The sequence below is a fragment of the Perna viridis genome, chromosome 4 (genome assembly GCF_037379345.1).
Source record: "Perna viridis isolate PV_CMFRI_1.1 ecotype Kerala chromosome 4, ASM3737934v1, whole genome shotgun sequence".
Lineage (NCBI taxonomy): Eukaryota > Metazoa > Mollusca > Bivalvia > Mytilida > Mytilidae > Perna > Perna viridis.
In genome coordinates, this window is record NC_142448.1 from 37,450,553 (window position 1) to 37,469,171 (window position 18,619).

The 18,619-nt window shown below is 32.2% G+C and overlaps 1 protein-coding gene across 1 annotated transcript in view; it reads left to right on the plus strand.

Annotated features, from left to right (window-relative positions):
• LOC148619967 (uncharacterized) overlaps window positions 1–18,619 on the plus strand; it is a 56,047-nt gene that overhangs the window by 11,178 nt on the left and 26,250 nt on the right. The window contains exons 3-5 of the mRNA XM_088577070.1: window positions 7,631–7,684; window positions 10,918–11,006; window positions 14,199–14,245. Of these exons, the coding sequence (XP_088433196.1) occupies window positions 7,631–7,684; window positions 10,918–11,006; window positions 14,199–14,245 (190 nt within the window). The remainder of the gene's footprint in view (window positions 1–7,630; window positions 7,685–10,917; window positions 11,007–14,198; window positions 14,246–18,619) is intronic.

Consider the following 18,619-nt stretch of genomic DNA (forward strand, 5'->3'; position numbering starts at 1 on the left):
TAGATAAAATGGATTTTCACTTGCTTTTGTTCCTCATTCTTCAGTAGACAAAATGTAAATGATGCCTTTAGGGACTTTTACTTTAGTCTATTGTCATGACGGATCTAGGTCACTTAATGTTAGCCACTTTACTTCACACTGTTTTTTTCTTCAAGGAAAAAAATATGTTTCATGACTGTAGATATTGCACAAATTAGAAATAAATTCTATTTTATTTGCTAAATTACAGAAGTGTGTTAATTCTGCAGGTTTTCAGATTTACAAATTAAATATATTTACTGTTACAGTAAAAGCTGTCTAAACTGAACCCAGAATTATCTGAATACCTGTGTAAACCAAACACTTTCAAGTACTACTCCGGCTAAGAATCATGCAAAATGTGATTTATGGTTTGAAACCCTACATATTTTTATTTCTGATATTTTGTATAAAATGCTAACGTACCATGAATTAACATGTGGCTTTTCATATGACCCCTAATGACCTCTGTTCATATGAGATGAAAATTATATAGAATGTACTGTAGAATTCAAAATTAAGGGAGGTAAGTCTGTAAATGACACTCAAATGCAATAGAAACTATTGGATTTTCAATGTGGATTATTTCCTAAGCTCGAAAGGCTTTGATGAAATTAAATATGATATAAACATATCACTGATTTCAAGGGTTATGGCCGTTAGTTACCCTAGGTCTACCTCCTTAAAGTTTAAAAGGGATTTCACTGTATTCCTTGTTCTCTTTGTTCATCATATCTAATCCTTGGATGTACACTGTTTTTTTAGCAACTTGGCAGGTGTTTCTAGAAAAACAGAGGACCATAACCGTACCAGTACACGTAGTCTATGTTTGTATTTTTTGTGGAGTCTGAGTTGCTAATTTGCTTTTGTTTCTTTGAACATGTTATTTTGGTTATTTCATGTTCTTTGTTGTTTGTGTCTGTTTTACCTGTCTGGTCTTTATCCTTGGGTTATATTCTTTTGATTTCTGCTTGAATCTTGGTTCCCTTGATTACTCTTTAAGTGCTTCACATAAATTTGCGGAACCTTGTTTCCAATCCATATTGGAATATCACCAGAGTAGCATTAGCAACCAGTTTCATTGAACATTTCATTATTTTTCTATGGATTATCTGATCAATTAAAAAAACAAAACAAACTTAATGTTACCAACTGTTTGCCTAGTTTAACTGGACTGCTTGGTGGTCTAGTGGTAGCATGTCTGCCACAGTTGTAGGAGGTCTTGGGTTCCAGACAAAGTCATACAAAGACTTAAAAAACATCTACCAAGCAAATGACATTTAGTGGTTACACTGACAACTGGTTTGCTTAGATGAATCAGAATACTGCACCTGAATTGGGTAACAGTTTTGCCTCTGTAAGCTACAATTAGACTCAATGTGTCAGTGTAATACAAAGCAGGGTCCATTTGATTTATATAAATATTCTTGTCTGAAATGTATGAAATTTCAGCCACTAGAAGTTAAAATGTACATTAGGAGGTAGACCTAGGGTAAGGGACATAACTCTTACGAATCATTGGAACATTTGTATTCAGCATTTTACATCAATATCCTGTAAGCATCAAAGTAACTTGGACTGATTTCATTTTGTTTCAAATGAAAGCTTGATAGTCTTCGGTGAAATTGAATATGATACAAACATTTCACTGATTTCAAGAGTTATGTCCCTTATCCTAGATCTACTTCCTGAAATCAACCAATCTCAGTTCAGCTGACCTTTAAAATGACAGGCAATATTGCAAAATGTTTTTTTTTTCAAGTTCCCTTGAGTCTAACTAAATATAATTTCCCCTTCATGCACCAACTATTATTTATATTGTCTATATGAAAAAAATAAAACACACATCCAGAAGGTCAGTCAAGGTTAATAAATTATGTAGGTCATTGTATATTTCGCAATGATGGTATTTCATTGAATAAGATATGATTCTGTCCATTCAGACTTACTTTTTTTGTAACTGATACTCACAAGAAATACAATAGTTTTCACCTTGGGCTTCTTATAGTATTCCCCATTCAGGAATGAAATAAAATATGAGAAACATTGACCAAATGACGCAATTGATCGTAGATTATGACGATTTATCTATTATTTGTTGCTCATAGATTTCATGAAAAAAAAATTAATCTTGTGTCTTTATTTTGGCATTTTTATGAAATAGATATTCATAAAAATGCTAATTTTCAAATATGTATGCCAATAATGTCTATTCTTTATGATGCCAGCAATTTGCTTTCGGTATGAAAATTCAGCACCAACAAAATGTAAATTAATGATCATCATTTTGCTGGAGATATGAAAGTTCATAATATACAACATTTTGATAGAAGTGGTAAGCGGTATTGATCAAAAATATGAAAGCCTTCTTCATGTAGTGCAATGTTTAGTATCAAGTTATAGAATCTCACATAATGGGATGTCATTTCCTTCTCATGACGTCTAGAGTTCTTAAAGTTCTTGGCAATATATTTATATTTTCTTGGACATTAAATCAGCTCTTTGCACCTGATCTGTGTGGGGATGTCTTTGTTGTAGAAAACAGCTAATTTCGTATAAGTTTTTTTTTTGTGAATTTCTTTAATATTTTATATGGCGTTCTTTTTCTATAACTCTAGAAATTATCTTGAGGTGATAAAATCTTTAAAGTACAAGTTTTCAGATTGTTTGAAAATTTTAGTTTATTGTTTATCTTATAAATATGCATTGGTATCAGTTATTCTTTAGGAGTGAATTGAATGTGTTTTGAGGAAATGTCTTCCTGACTATCCCTCACCAATTAATATCTCCCATCTATAGTCAACTTTGTCATGAAAATGGATTTTTCCAAAATAGAATTTCAACATGGAAAACTGAAAAATGTAACTTTCCTTGGTTAAATTTCACTTGCCACAGTAGCCCTGAACCACCTATGCAGTCATGCCCAATTATAACAAGAGGGCACCATCTACCCTTCAATGCTCTATTCTGTAAGATTCTTTTTGGTCCTCATAAAAAAAAAATTACACAGTTGTACAAAACTAACTAAGGTCATTGGGGCTTGTTCTTAGTCTGCTGTTCTTTGTCCTTTTTGGTATTACTGGCATAGTTTTGTCCATGTATACCCCTTTCTTAGTATTGTTGTACTGTTACCACTTCCTGAAAATGTTAAAATAAATTTTTGTATTATGTATGTTATGATAATATATGTATTTTGAAGTTGATATTCGTGTAAATCCTTATCTTTAACTTTGAATATCTTAGGTTTGGAAGAAGTATCAGCACATGTTAGCGCTAATGTAACTGAAATTAGCTCTTTTTTTAAGACTGTGAAAAAGTATGTTGACTTTGAAAAGTGTGAATTTCCCAGTTTACAGTATATAGTTGATGTTACATGTGTTTCGAAATCGGGTACTTACTGGTTCTGTTCCTTTTTTATAGGGACAAAATTGTTAATTTTGTTCAGTTTATTGTATGTTTTCAGTTGTTATATAGTTACCCCACAGAATGAATGGGTACTTTATTGTTTGTGTGTCATAATTATCTCTGCTTCCAAAAGGATGTATTGCTTTCATATTTGTGGCTTTTTGTAGATAGGGCATATGTTAGAAGCCATTTTGGTTTCTGTCCAACATCAACTTTCTGTTACATGAAACATAGCCATTTTCAGTTGAGGAATGAGTATGCTTAGTTCTACAACATGTACAATGTCATGTTTAAGTTTATAGTCTCATTTGGTTCAATTTTTGTATGTTTTTCAACTGTTGCTGAATATGTTTTTTTACTGTTTCTGTTTTTGCTGGCTTTACTTTTGATTGACCTTTCCTTTGTCTTTGACATTTTGTCTTTGCATAATATTCTAAAATTGGTTTTCTTTGACCCCTATTTTCACACTCTTTTTGTGTTCAAGTCTATATTTTTCTTGTTTCACAATTTATCTGATCTTTAGAAATAAAGGTCTTTCAAACCTAGTATTAAGTCCAATATCATTCTAGTCATATTTATCAATGTTTTTGTTGTTTGTAGGTGGATGATTTAGTAATGGCTGGAGTATACCAATAAAAAGAATGTGTCAAGGTCATCCTTAGGTCAAGGACCATTCATATTGGGTGAAACGTTTAGAGATTTAGAGGTTTCTGAGCATTGGAGGAGAAGAGTTGAAAGCTTAGCTTGTGCCAATTAAAGGTAAATGTATTCTTCCAGTCAGTGATGTTTTTTTTTTTTGATTGCCTGAATGGCAAATATTCAACGTTTATTTTTAGATCAAAGGGATCTAACTCTTACTATTTGGTATTTAACTTCATTTTTTACTGCCGTTTCTTTTGGGTGTAAATAAAATGAGATCAAAGAGACCTCACTTTTCTTTTGACAATAAACAAATGACTTTAGTGTGGGTTTAATATCAGTACTAGTTAATTTTTTCTCTTTGTCCAAGACAATTAAATCAGCAATGTTTATGAGAGTTCTCTTTCTTTGATTTTATCATAAGGAACCAGCCTCACTCTCTGTATTTGTGTTTTGCCTTACTTTTCTTTTTTTATCAATTTGAAGAGAAGATCAGTATTGATATAACAGCATCTGCAATTATCTTACACTACCACAGGAAAAATAATCCCATCGGAATACCCATTAAAGTTCAAATGCAGACAATTAGGTCTACTTTATATGTATTTCTAAGATATCAAATTTGATTCTGTGTTATTTAAACCAATAACCAAAACCAATAAACATTTTTTTACTGCGATTAATATGGACTGTATTAGCAAAGATCCAATTAAAAATAGTTGACCTTTAACCTCTTATTAGTACATGTTTATTTCCATGCATTTACCTGAATGAACCAGTAGTTCATTGTATTAGCTAGAAGTGAAAACCATGCGAGATAATATAGTAGGAATATAAGTACCAGTTAGAAGAGCTATCTTCAGATATTTCATGCAGACCTGGGGAATCCAAATAACAGAAAACGGGCAGTGGTTCCATTCAATAAACTTGTATAAAGCAAGGGGTTTCAGGTTATTATTTGCCAAACATTTGTTTTGGCAGAATTTTTAACAAAAGGGTAACATAACCTCCAAAACCATACTGATGAATCAACCGCTGTTTCATTTATTTTTATTATGGTTACCGTCTCGTGACAACAGGAGTTCTTAGATGACAAATAAAAATGAAACTTTGCAAAGACGATGGCATAGGAATTCTTGGGAATTGTCAGTCTGTGGTCTAGTGTGCTGCTTTTTGCAGTAATCATTCTATTTGGTTATGGTAATGAAGCTGTAAGTGCTCCAGGGTCTTTAAAGTGTATGGCTAATGTTTCTGGCACTATACATGATCGTTGAAATTATATTCTAGCACTTTTGCATTTATATCAATGTAATTTCAACCTGAAAATTTAGAAATTGGGAATGGCCAACTAGTATTGTTTGTAGTTCAATTATGCAATATGTTGGAGAATTTTGTGTTCATTCATCTAGGTGTTCCATGTAAACCAATATTGAACCTGAATATTATGCAAATTGGTGCTGCTTCATTGCATCACAAATTTTTAGTGTGTGTTTTTTAATAGCCTTTGTAATCAGAATGTGAATTTAAAAATGAAAAAACAAGGAGTTCAATATTAACCATTTACGACAATAAGTTTGTGTTTAGATACGTTTGAATTCTATCCCCGTACTTTTCTTGACTTCCCATATTATTTGCAATTCGACAATTATTTAAGGCTTAAAAATTCAAACGATCGATATTAATTGATTCAGTTCATGAGTACTTTAATTATTAGTCTTCTCATCCTACATTTGTATTGCATATCATTTTGTCCAGTCTTAAGCTTAATGGTAAAATAACCTGGTTTCCTCAAAGAGAACCACCCAATTAGATAACTCGTTACAAATCAAATTAAATTTTGTACAAGTTTAGAATTGACTATCTTTTTAAATAAAATGGTTGGAAAGGCATGTTCTTGTTGTTACTGTTGCTGTCTGTCGCAATTTTTAAATGTCTTTTACATTGGGAGTAAAATGTTAGATGTGCATAGAAAATAATGTTTTATAAGTCAGTATAAGAAATTTGTTAAAACTTTGCAAGTAAGCATTAACAGCATGCTAAAGCCTTAATCTCAAACCTAAATTCTTGATATAATATAATGCTTCACCTTTAACCATGGAAAATTAAGATGGGGTAGATTACTAGTGCAAAATGGGAATCCAACACATCTGGGGTGTCTGCATCATAGCCATTCATAATTTTTGGCACAAGTTATTATTCTGTGTGTAGTCATGGAGTGGAGTCTTTGAGTGACTTTTTCAAGGTGAATATTAGGAATATGAATTTTTTCTTTCTTATTTGTCAGAAGTTGTTCATTGAGAAACAGAAATTACTATTGATCAGATGATTTTTTTTTTATTACAAGTTACTGTTAATGTTGTTGCACAAGGTTCATGACATCCATTTAACTTTCATTCAAAGTTTCCATTCTTCTTCTCCACTCAAAGACACCACTCTTTGATTTACATGGTGCCATAAATTTTTGTGAAGAGATAAGTAAACATCTGTTCTCTTTGATGAACTGTCCTGTATGATGAGTTTAACACACCTCTTTTACACAAGGAAGATGCATTGCATATTTGGTGCACACATGTGTTCTAGCAACAGATCTTTTGTTTTTTATGTAAGCAGTTATGTAGGATGTAAGCCTGTGAGGTTAATGCCCATGTAATAAATTCTATTCACTGTTGACCTAATTAAACTAAGAGCATATGAAAAAGAGGCCTTGGTTTGTCCTATCGACCTACAATGTGACAAGCCCCTTTTCAGTATTCCATTGCAAGTGGGAAGGATTATAAACTCACTATTTCGAGTCTTCTTCTGTTCTAAACTATTTTTCTTCCGTTTGCTTCTTTTTTTTTTTTTGAGTAAACCATATATAAACCATAGAAGTGTGCCACTACTCTTAAAACCTTACACCCCTTAGCTTGAAAAATTACTACTACTCGATCAGACTCCTTTTATAGACAGATTTCAAATAGGATGCTAACTTCTGCTGAATAAAATGATGCTCATAAATTAGTAGTGTATTAACTTCAGAGTTGTCTGTGGAACTGTTCCACTATAACAAGAATGCTGATTAGCAAGATTATAAAGATCGTGGATTCTCTTGATAAAAATAGCTTTAATATTGTTATGTCGACCTATAGTTGTTATCTCAGGATTACACATCAGATTATGAAATATAAATGTATATTAATTTTTTCCACTGGAATTGTTCACGATGTTATAGTGAAATGTAAGATGAATGAAATGTATGCTGGTTATTGATCAGTGAATTATAGAGGGATGTGTATTGGTCTGTTTGATATATATACACTGCCTCCGGCTTATATCAGGTAAAATGCTTGGAATACCTACACTATAAGATAGATATATACAAATCCAGGTCACTCATAGTCAGTGTACCAACCAACAGGTGAAATATAACAGGTAAGAACAAACATTTAGACAAATGTTTTACATTTTTTACTCAGAAATAAAACCTTAAAACATTTTTATTACTTCGAATATTGTTTACTTTGTTACAAATTTTTCTATTACTTGGTATGTAGATTAAATATTTGTTTTCATTTTATAGGTCATATAGATTGTGGACAACTGGAGAAAATTCAATAGATGTCATTCTAGCCAGTTTTTACAGGTAGATATGCTACATTTTCATTGATAAATTTTAAAAGAATTTTAATCTCTTACTTAAACATTCTTCAAGTAATGAATTTTGCAACTAAGCAGAAAAAGGTAGTTGATTTCTTTCCCCAATCTCTCTTGGAGGTGTTCAAGTCGGATAGTTTTCTTATGTAAATTGAAGAAAGTCAGGTAATTCATTTTGTCATTCATGACATTTTTCTGTGTCATTTTTACTTCAGATATATTTGAAGCTAAACATCTTGTACACGAAGCATGAAATATGACCTATTTAGTTTAACTGTACAATGACACCTTAAGTATGAATTGTTGTGGGAAAATTTTTGGTATATCAGATTCTTTATGTTTTATTGGGTGGAGATAGGTCAGGATTGTCTTTTTGCTCCTTTCAGATATTGGCTATTTGTAAAGAAAACTGAAAGACAAATTAAATTGCACTTTTTTTACATGTTTGAACATTGTATGGGCAATAATTTGCATCAGTTATACAGGGGCGGATCCAGGATTTGAGTTTAGGGGGGTCTAAATTGAATTAAATGCCGTGCAAAGCTAGGCAAAAAAATATTATGGGGTGAAACTTGTTTTAAAAAATTTTTTCTTACCGATTTAGGGGGTGGGAGGGGGGGGGAGGGCGTACACCCGGTATGCCCGTCTTTGGATCTGTGCCTGTTAAATAGTTGAGATGAAATTAAAAATAGGTTTAGTAATTTGCTACTACTGTGGAAAAAGAATTTAAGTATCAGTCTTTCTAAAAATCAGGCAGAAGGTGATTCATGCATGTCAAAAACCCACCAAATTCAGTTTTATTTCTTGTTCATAAACAGTAACTGATCACGTAACCAGTCTTAGTTTTTCATTTGGTTGTTGTGCTTTTTAGATAAAAATTATATAGATTGTACATGAAATTTGCACTTTGCAAGAGTTATCATTCTTGATTTGGCTTCATTTGGATGCTTTTAGAGGGAGATAAATGTATGATATTCTAAAAAGTGAAAATCTGAATACAGAAAAGGTTGTTGTTATGTGAAAGTAAAGCATATGTAGATCGATAAAGCATTGTTTGTTTGGTGTGTTTTTCTTGACTGTGTATCACTTTACCATTGGTAGTGTCTGAATTTTATGTGGACTGGTACTTAATACAACTGCTTGCATCTAATAGCCATTGTTTTTTTATGTATTTTAAAGTATTTAATTATCTTCAATTTATCTTTTATAAATGTAAAATCTCTTGTTCTCTTTTTAAAATGCTGTTAAAAGAAATGTATTTTTCACTTTGATTAAAATCACTTTTTAATTTATTTACAATTAGAACTTTTAATAAAGCAATAGAAAAAAATATATAAAATGTTTAATAATGATTGTATTCAAAGTTTCGTTTATTATTCAACACCAAGCAATTTGTGCTGCATAGTAATATTGATCAAGTGCACCACCATGCACAATTGTGTATAGATATCGGAAAACACAAGTCATATTTTATTTAATACTGTTCGATAGGTATTTACTAACAGAGAGAATGAACAAGGTTAAAAAATTCTCTTACGCTTTCCTAAGTGGCTAAAAGCATAATTAAACGGTTAATTGCCTTCTTCTACATTGTTAAATATTTTCCTAGGGACTTGTTAATAGGCAGATATGCCATAAAAATTATTGAATGTGTTTAGTGCTTTTTTATACCAGGATGGGTCAATTTTCATATTACAAGCAAAACTCGGTGGAAAAAAATTGAGCCAATATGTTGATATCTTATTTGTCATTACAAACATCGATTTCTATGATAAGTGTGGGTGTAGGGGGGAGTTTGTTAACAATCTCAAAATGTCAAAAATATTCCTTGATTATTGCATTAAAGTAGCTAGGATTTGACTAAAAACTGCAATAGTTTGTCTTCTGAAATTTCTGGAGGCCTTTCTTTTGTGAATTTTTTTTTTCAGCAATAATTTAATGCAACAATGGCATAATCAATCAGTCTATATGGCTAGTGCTTTCCGGGGATTTTAAAATAACTGTGATCTTTTCAAATACAGTGGAACTTGTCTAAACCATACAAGTTTAAACATTAAATTTATTCTGAACCTTGATAAATGGAATACCTTCCCAAACTGAACCAATTTTATAGTCCAAATGGCTTTGTTATAGACAGGTTTTGCTGCTAAAATTTGAAAGCAAAAACAAAAAAGCACAATTTTCAGTACAAATAGATATCTAGATGATTGATTTAAGTGTCAGGAATGAAGACCACAATATCTTCTTTAATTTACTTCAAGAATAAGTGTAGGTTTATTCTGTTGAAGACAGTGGGTGTTACAATGGTAAGAGCTGCAGTTGGTCTGAAGAAACAATAAAATATCTTGAATTAACTGAAAGTTTTGGCCGGATGCTATGTATCAATATTTGAGTGTCAGTTTTTGTAAGAATCAGGCAAAATGGGAAAAATCCAAAACATGCATGTCAAAACTCTGCCGATCTAACAATATAATTTCATTCAAGGATGCTTTTTCTGTTTGACAGACCATTACTTGATTTCTGCATCACTGGATGTGCTTAGAAATTTTTCAATAGAATGTTAAAAAAATGAGGTTTTTGACAGAGTTATCTGCCCTTTGAATGTTCATTTTCAGTGCATTACAATGAAATTATAACTCAATTTATCTAATGATTTGAACATTTCTATCTTTTTTCCTTGATTCTGATGGTGTAATCGGGCAAATTACATTTTCGAAATCCTGAGTTTTTTTTTCATACCATGTTTCAACCACTGCCTGATTCTTACAGACTGGTACAACTGTATTCAATTCATGAATAAAAATTCTTTTTCTTTGAAAGAATGTTGTTTCAATATTTTGTATACTTATGGGTGGGTGCATTGAGTGAGTCTGACTTTTATTTGGTAAATTTGTCAGTAAATGCATAAATCACAAAGTCGGTGAAGACTATCATCAAAAGCATTATCAGCTTAACTGTAATATTCTAACTAGATAGACATTCTAATTGTTCCATTTAGTCACTCCATGTGGGATCTAACAACACTCCATTCTACTTCCTGTTCAGATGACCTTTTCAGAATCCTTGAGTATTCCCTTTCAATAATGCTATCAACCTCCTGGAAGTTCAGCCTGATTGGCCAAATTAAATAGGTCATCTGAACAGAAAGTGCTTATATATAATAATGCCTTACTTTCAGTTTGTGATCACTCCTGTTGGCATACACTGTTTTTTTTGTTTCAGATATTGTTCAACCATCATACAACAGTCTTAAGTTTTACACATCCTTTTGTCTCTGGACTCTTTTTCGAGAACCAGTGCGTCTCAAAGAGGTTAGTAATCCTATGCATGTTAAATTTTTTTTTTATAAATGCAAACCAGGCTATTTTTTCCCTTACACTCTCTTGGTCCTTCATATAATTAGTTTATTGAACAAGCTAGCATTGTCTTATTTTTTGGCAGATGATGTCAGTACATGTCTATGACATTTAATACAGCAAACATACTCTTTAATAAGTATATTTGTTTCCTTAATTTTATAACAATAGCAAAATAAGAACAGGAGTTGATGTCAGAGAAACCTATTAAGGCACCACTCACAAAACATGTAAAAACTTTTGCCTTATGTTATAGCATTATTCTTAACTGTTTCTAATATCATAAATTCCCAAGAAAGTCTTGAGAATATTTTCAGACTAAAGTTTGATTTTAAGTTTTGTGGCACCCATGTCAGATCTGCCTGTAAAATATTGCTGAACTTAATATAGGATTGAAGCAGTTTCTTTAAAAAAAAATTCTGGAAATTAACGCTTTGGAGCAAAATAGGATACACCAACCATAATGCTTTACTTTAGTCTTAGAACACCTCATCACATTCAGACACACATAAATACAGTCTACCTTTCTAAACCATCCCTCTTTGGTCTAGAATTTGTTTGTTTTAGACAGTTGCTTGTTTTGCCAAGGTTAAAAATGCATTTACACTGATATTGAGAATTTGAGAGGCTTCAAATAGTGTTTGGTTAGGAGTTTTTCAGTTCACTCAGGGTTCAGTTTAGACAGGTTTTCAGTTCACTCAGGGTTCAGTTTAGACAGGTTTTCAGTTCACTCAGGGTTCGGTTTAGACAGGTTTTCAGTTCACTCAGGATTCAATCTAGACAGGATTTCAGTTCACTTAGGATTCAATATAGACATGATTTCAGTTCACTCAAGATTCAATTTAGGCAGGATTTCAGTTCACTCTGGTTTTAATTTAGACATGATTTCAGTTCACTGTGGGTTCAGTTTAGACAGGTTTTCAGTTCACTCAGGATTCAATTTAAACAGGATTTCAGTTCACTCTGGGTTCAGTTTAGACAGGTTTCTTTGATTTTTTACATCCATTTTTATTCTTCTTCCTCTCAGACAAAACTCCAATGAAAGGGAATGATTCTATATTTATTCGAAGAGGTGTCGTGATACCAGATCAAGAAGCCTATAAAATGATATCATCCATTTTTGTATTATCAAATTATATCATAAATGGCAGTCTGGAACCATATTTTGTTACTAGAATGTCTAGAAAAAATGCATAAAATATTAAGTTATGAAATGTTAACTTGAGATGAGGGGGGGAAATGGATTTGATTACTTTGTATTGGAATTTCTGATGAATGAGGCTGTAGGGAAAAGTGTTAAGGTGTTTTTTTGTCTCTTTCTCTTATTTGAAAAGGAACTTTTGTGGAAGGGAAATGGTTTTCAAAAGTCTAAAATCTAGAGATTACCAAGCATGAAAAATGTAGACTTAAAAGTGAAAAAAAAATGTCATTGCTTTTATTTTGGGTCCTAATCTGGACATAAAAAATATGTAATTTTATTTACATTGTAATTTAGGACATCTACGAGGAAAGTTTTTTCAACCTTCAATTAGACCCTCCCCCTTTTTTCTATGTAATTTTGTATGTTTTAAGAATTTTCAAGCATCCCCTTCCATGTATATAATGACCACTCCAAGGGCAATGTTTGAATCTCATATTGATGTATGTCAATAAGATGACTGAGATAATAGAAGGTCATGTGGTTTAAACTTGACATTTAAAAGGAGAATAAAGCATGGCCTTGTCAGTGTCTTAAAGCTGTTTATAAATTTGAAACAAAAGCAATTAGGCAAACACTGAGCATTCTTCCTTTTGAAGACACTTTAAAGTTGCTTGTTTTTAGCCAAGATCAAACTGGTTAGATTGAATTCTTTCTTTTTGCAGAATGGGTAATAACTTTTTTACTGAAGATTGATATGCTATTTATTTGCCCAAGAGTAAAGATTAAAGACATTTACACAAAAGAGATAAGGATTTATCTGCTTGCCTTTTATCTTGTTTTGTGTGTTTGTTCTTCAATGATAGAGGAAATTTTCTATGCTGATTATTTTGAAGACAGTATTAAATATAATTAAGATTGGTTTGAAATATTAAGTAGCTGTCTTTGTAAGAATCATGCAAAATCTGAAAAATGTGATACACCCCAAAAAAGGCTTCATATTTTTATTTTTGTCAGTAAGTTGTTGATGGGTCTGTATTGTGAAATGTGTAATTATTCATTCATATCTGCCTGTACTTAGGAGATAATCAAAATTGAAAATCCAATAGATTCTATTGTATTTGAGCGTCATTTACAGAGTTATCTCCCTGTATTTTGAAATCTACAGTGCATTCCATATAATTTTTATCTCCTATGTGCATGGGTTTTATGAAAAACCACATGTTACTTTCTGTTTACTATGAAATTTTAAACAAAATGTCAAAAATAAAAATATGTAGGCTTTCCAACATGTATCACATTTTGCATGATTCTTAGCTGGAGTGCTAATTAAAGGTCAAGTTTTTGATTTCTCCTTTCTTGTTTTGTTGTTATTTTGATTTTTTTAATTTTATTTTATAATTTTAAAATAATGATGTTTACTTTTTCTTACAAAGATTGATTGATTGATTGTTGGGGTTTAACGTCCAAGCAGCAATATTTTAGCTTTATTCAGACGATGAACAAGAAATGATGATGAAATAAAAAAGGGATGGGACACAGGGTGAACAAATTTAGATTGCCACTAGAAAAAGGGAGGGTTGGGTAGGGTTGGGCAATTGAGCCTCCTGTGACGGAGCGCAAAGGTTCCTATTCCTATCGAATACCACAGCAGGGTTCTTTAACGTGCAAGGAACGTGGCATCTTTCCCAACACAGTGCACCACTATGGTTTGCGGTCAGGTTTTCCAAAGAAATGAATTTAGAAAACTTTTCCAAAATATGAAAATGATCTGAATTAATTTTTAAATTCTCATAAGAGTTTTGGTATTGACTTTGGCAACTTGAAACTAAATGGCTCAATACTGTTAGCATGCTTTGTCAGTAATTTTTAATTATTTGCCCTTATGTTAGAAAATCCAAAAATATTGCAACAAAAAATTTGGACCAGTCCCCCATTGCTCTGGTACATAATTTGATATAATGCTTGAAAAAACTGATAAATTTAAGATTATCATTATTTACTTGTAGAAAGAATGATAACCAAGAAAATAAAGGCCTTCAGGACAGAAATAATGGTTAGTATTTGTTACTCTCATGATGTTAGACTTCAAATAGAGGCTATCTTATTTTCCTTTGATCTTGGTGTGTGTCAAATTTATCATTGTGTATTCTTGCGGATCTCTCTTGCATGGGGGTGTTAAGAAGTAATGTTATTGCTTTCTGATGTGCATTTCTTGCCTAAACCCTTTTCCTGAAAAAATGTCAAAAGTAGCTAGGGGAGTCAAGTTTATCCCCCAAAACAGTAAACCTGGGATGAAGGGGTCAAATATTTTAAGGCATGCAAAACTCAGGGGCGGATCCAGGATTTGAGTTTAGGGGGGCGTAAATTGAATTAAATGCCGTGCAAAGCAAGGCAAAACATTTTATTGGGTGAAACTTGTGGTGAAAATTTTTTTTCTTATCATCTTATCGATATAGGGGGGCATATGCCTGGTATGCCAGTCCTTGGATCCGCGCCAGAAACTAACCCAGAAAGCAAATCAAGTACCATACAGCTGGATACTAATTATGGCATATTTGAGTGGTCTGTCTAAAAGGACCAAAATAAATTTCACAAAATGTGTATTCTGGGCTTCAGTGCTCAGTGCAGCATCAAACATTCACAAAAATTTGTAGTATACTGCTTTGCCTCAAAACTGCCAAATTTTTCTCCTACCAAAATAACCCTCCATGCAGTATATTGCCTTGTGCGGTAGAAGGAGAATGGTATCACCAGGTTTTATCTGTTATTCAGAAATTTATATTATTGCATTGATTTTCTTTGCACCCTCCCTGGCCAAAGTACCCCCCCCCAAATTTGTGTACTTTCAGATTTTGAAACTGCTACATTGTACATTTCCCTTTCTTCATATCTCCATGTTTTGTTGTCCCCCACCCCTATGTGATCAGGAACATAAAAATACTGGTGTCTGTGCAACTGTGTGTCTGTCATACTTTGACTTAGTGGGTGTAATTCCTCTGAAACTGTTCTTCTGATTTTGTTCAAATTTTGTAGTATTCAATCACAATATGTGGTTGATCATATTGCACTGTGATTTTTATAGGAGTTATGGGACTAAAGCCCTTCATCTTTTTTTCCTGGGGCAAGGGTTACATGTAGCAATCTTGTTAATGTTTGTTCTTTTTCCACCATCCTTACTTGATATCTTACTATTTCCTTCATATTTGATCTTCTTGCACCACATCGAAGACTAAAGAAATTGGTTCAGTAAGGGCAATATTTGGCCTCAAAAACAAAGTCTACATGAAGAAAAGTTTATGTTGTTTCTCCAGCTCTTTAATGTGTTTTATAGTTGATTTGATTGGTTTATGGTAAAAATTTGAACATATACAGTCATTTATGCCCTTCAAACTTGGCTGAGAGTGGGAAAATCTGTTAAAAAGACCGGAAAACACCAAATTTTGTACAGTTTTTACTCTTTTAGCAATGGCCACATGCGTGTTGACTCTCATGCTTCATATATTTTGTGTATAATTGTCAGTTACAACTGGTGTAAAATTATCTTGATTCAACAGATGCGTGGCCTCTTCCATTCCACACAAAAACCATCTTAATAATTGCAGAAAACTTACATAAATGCACACTGTTATTTCTGGAATAACATCATAAATCTCATCAAAAACATCTTATATTCAGTGTTGGCGAGCATTTTACTACTTTACTACTACTACTAGAAATCGGCTTCTATCAAATTTTCAAAAATGCCCGAATAATGGGGCAAAAACGGGTCCTTACCGAACTTTCCCCTTTTTATTGTATCAGAAGTATAATTCTCTCAGTGAGAGGTAAAATATAGATTTGTAATGCAGAAACAGCTAAAGTGATTTTCTCTGTATTAAAGCCTTAAGTTAATGATTTGTCTAAGAGTAAACTACCAAGATAATATAAAATAACCCCCTTGGCTCTCGTTACTTTGTCTAGAGCAGTAAAATTTACCCCTGCATGACTTGAGTTGAAATGACCGCTTGTGTGGACATTAGCCTGTCTGTCTCCATTGCTATCTGGATTGTAGGTCACATTTTTACTCTACCTTATTACAATAGTTTTATTCTTAGACATACATCTGTCGCGAGCAAACTTGTATCCCGGTTAAATTGTGGAAAGCAATTATAGTACTTCTGTCTCAATTGATTTCAGAATAAAAATGTAGATAATATAATTGATACACTTTTTTCTGTTCACGCTCAAGCTTAATGATATATCTACAAACCCCAGGAATGAATTGATAATGACTTGAATGGACGTAAATGTTAACTTGGAGGGAATTATGATAAGGTTGTTGACTGTCGTAACGTCAGTCGATTTTAGAAAAGGTAAAAAAATGTCAGGTATGTCCAGGTAAAAACTTTATTTACATTACGAATCGGAGAGATCAATCTAGACCATTAGTTCCCAAATAAGGATTTAATTCTAAGGGGAAATAAATGAACATTTAACTAATATCAAAACTTGTCATTGTAGAAATCCACTGAGAAAAGAATATAATTGAATAAAATTAGCTGAATTTGATAGCATATTGATCTTGTAGTCGTTTTGATGTTGATCCTTTTAATTATTGCAAACAAATCTATGTAGATTTGAATAAATGCTTAAATATTTAGAATAAATTTCCACTGTGGCAGCGTACAGGGTCATTTCCAAGTTTAAAATTTTTCTAGTTAACTTCAAGTTTTCAATTAGTTTTATCCTGCTGGGATTGCTATGTGAGTACTGAAGTTGATTTGATAGATTAATCGAACATATCTTTGATATTGTGTTATCCCCCATGTTGTTCTTTGTCAAATTACTTATCAAATTGTTGAAATTTAGTCTTTTGAAGATTAAACTTAAATTTCTGAGATTATACGAATTATTGTGTGTTATGTAAAGTGGAGTAGTTTGTTCTATGAGAACTATTGATGTACTTTTGTTCATGGTTGCCAATGTTTGTTTTTTGACAAGATGTTTTTATTCTTGTGGTTTTTGATCATTTCACAGACAGAATATTAATATCTCTTTAGCAATAAGTTTATATTTTCTGTTTGATAATAGCAGGAAATCCTCATAATTCCCACCCACAATTTTACAATTAACAGTACATATATACATGTATCCGAGGCATTCTGTGGTGCACTTTAAAGTAAAGATTTCCTGACTTTCCTTTTATATATATATCTACCCAGTACTGTTACATTTAGTTATTGGAACTTTGACCTTTAAGGATACTTTGTGATATCACCATTGATTTGTCTTTTTAAATGGACATGCATATCATATTCCAGTATTGTTAACTCAGAAATATTACCCAGCGAACACTTCAGTCAAGAAGTACTTTTCTCTTGTTTTCTGTTGGTAAGTACTTTAAAGGTCTTGTTTTGTGACTATGCTTTTATACAACCACAAGAGATTGAGGTTGTATTTAGGTATGCATTGCTACCACAGTTAGTATCTGTATTGTTTCTATGTTGACACAAATTTGTCTCCATACTGTCTTTATATGCTTGCATCCATGCACTTTTCAGAGTTGGACTGTTGTTGACTGAGCAGAATGTTTTATTGCATTGCTTTTTCACTACAGGTATAAGATCAAATCAACTTATTTACATTAGCCAGGTGTGTTTGATTTGAAAATGATCAGATTGTTGATTTTAATGTAACAGACTATTTTTTTTGCTCTTAGTCCAATTACATTTTCCATTCCATATTAAACAGACTATGTTTTCCTCTTTAGTCTGATCAGGTCTCCCATTTCTTATTAAACAGTCCATACTTTTTTTTCTATAGCTTTGTTTCTTCAAACCTAAAATGCTGTAGTTAGTACCTGTTTATTAAAAATTAAATTTTGATGTAATGATACATGAATCAATATAACATTTATTTGAAACAGCCTTTCCTTTCAGGGCATATATTGAATATAAATGATTCCTTGAGGGTGCCCAAGGCTAAGTTTACAATTGAAGAAGTAAGCAGATTACTTAAAGGAATGTCTGACTGAAAGTTATGGCTTGTCACCATTGAAGGATAGGATTGTTATTTTGTGTTAAATTAAGATCTTATAATCCTACAACAAACCTTAAGAAATACATGTATATATTTAAATGACTTTAATTTTGAAAAAAAAAAATTGCTTGCACTTGCACACTTGGCTATAAATTCTATATCTTCTGTTCATATAGATACAAGAATTTTCATGGTCCAATTGCGAAAAAAAAAAAAGACACAACGGTTCTGTTTAAGCAATGGTGAACAAGATTTTCCAATAATTCAATGAGTACACTGGTTCCTGGATGGTTATAAACCAGTTTGTGTGTTGTACTGGTTACAAAGAACTGGTTTCAGGTTTTATAAGATCCTATTAGTCAGAAATACTAAGAATCAGTATGATATGAACCAGTTTGTTTGTGGTGCT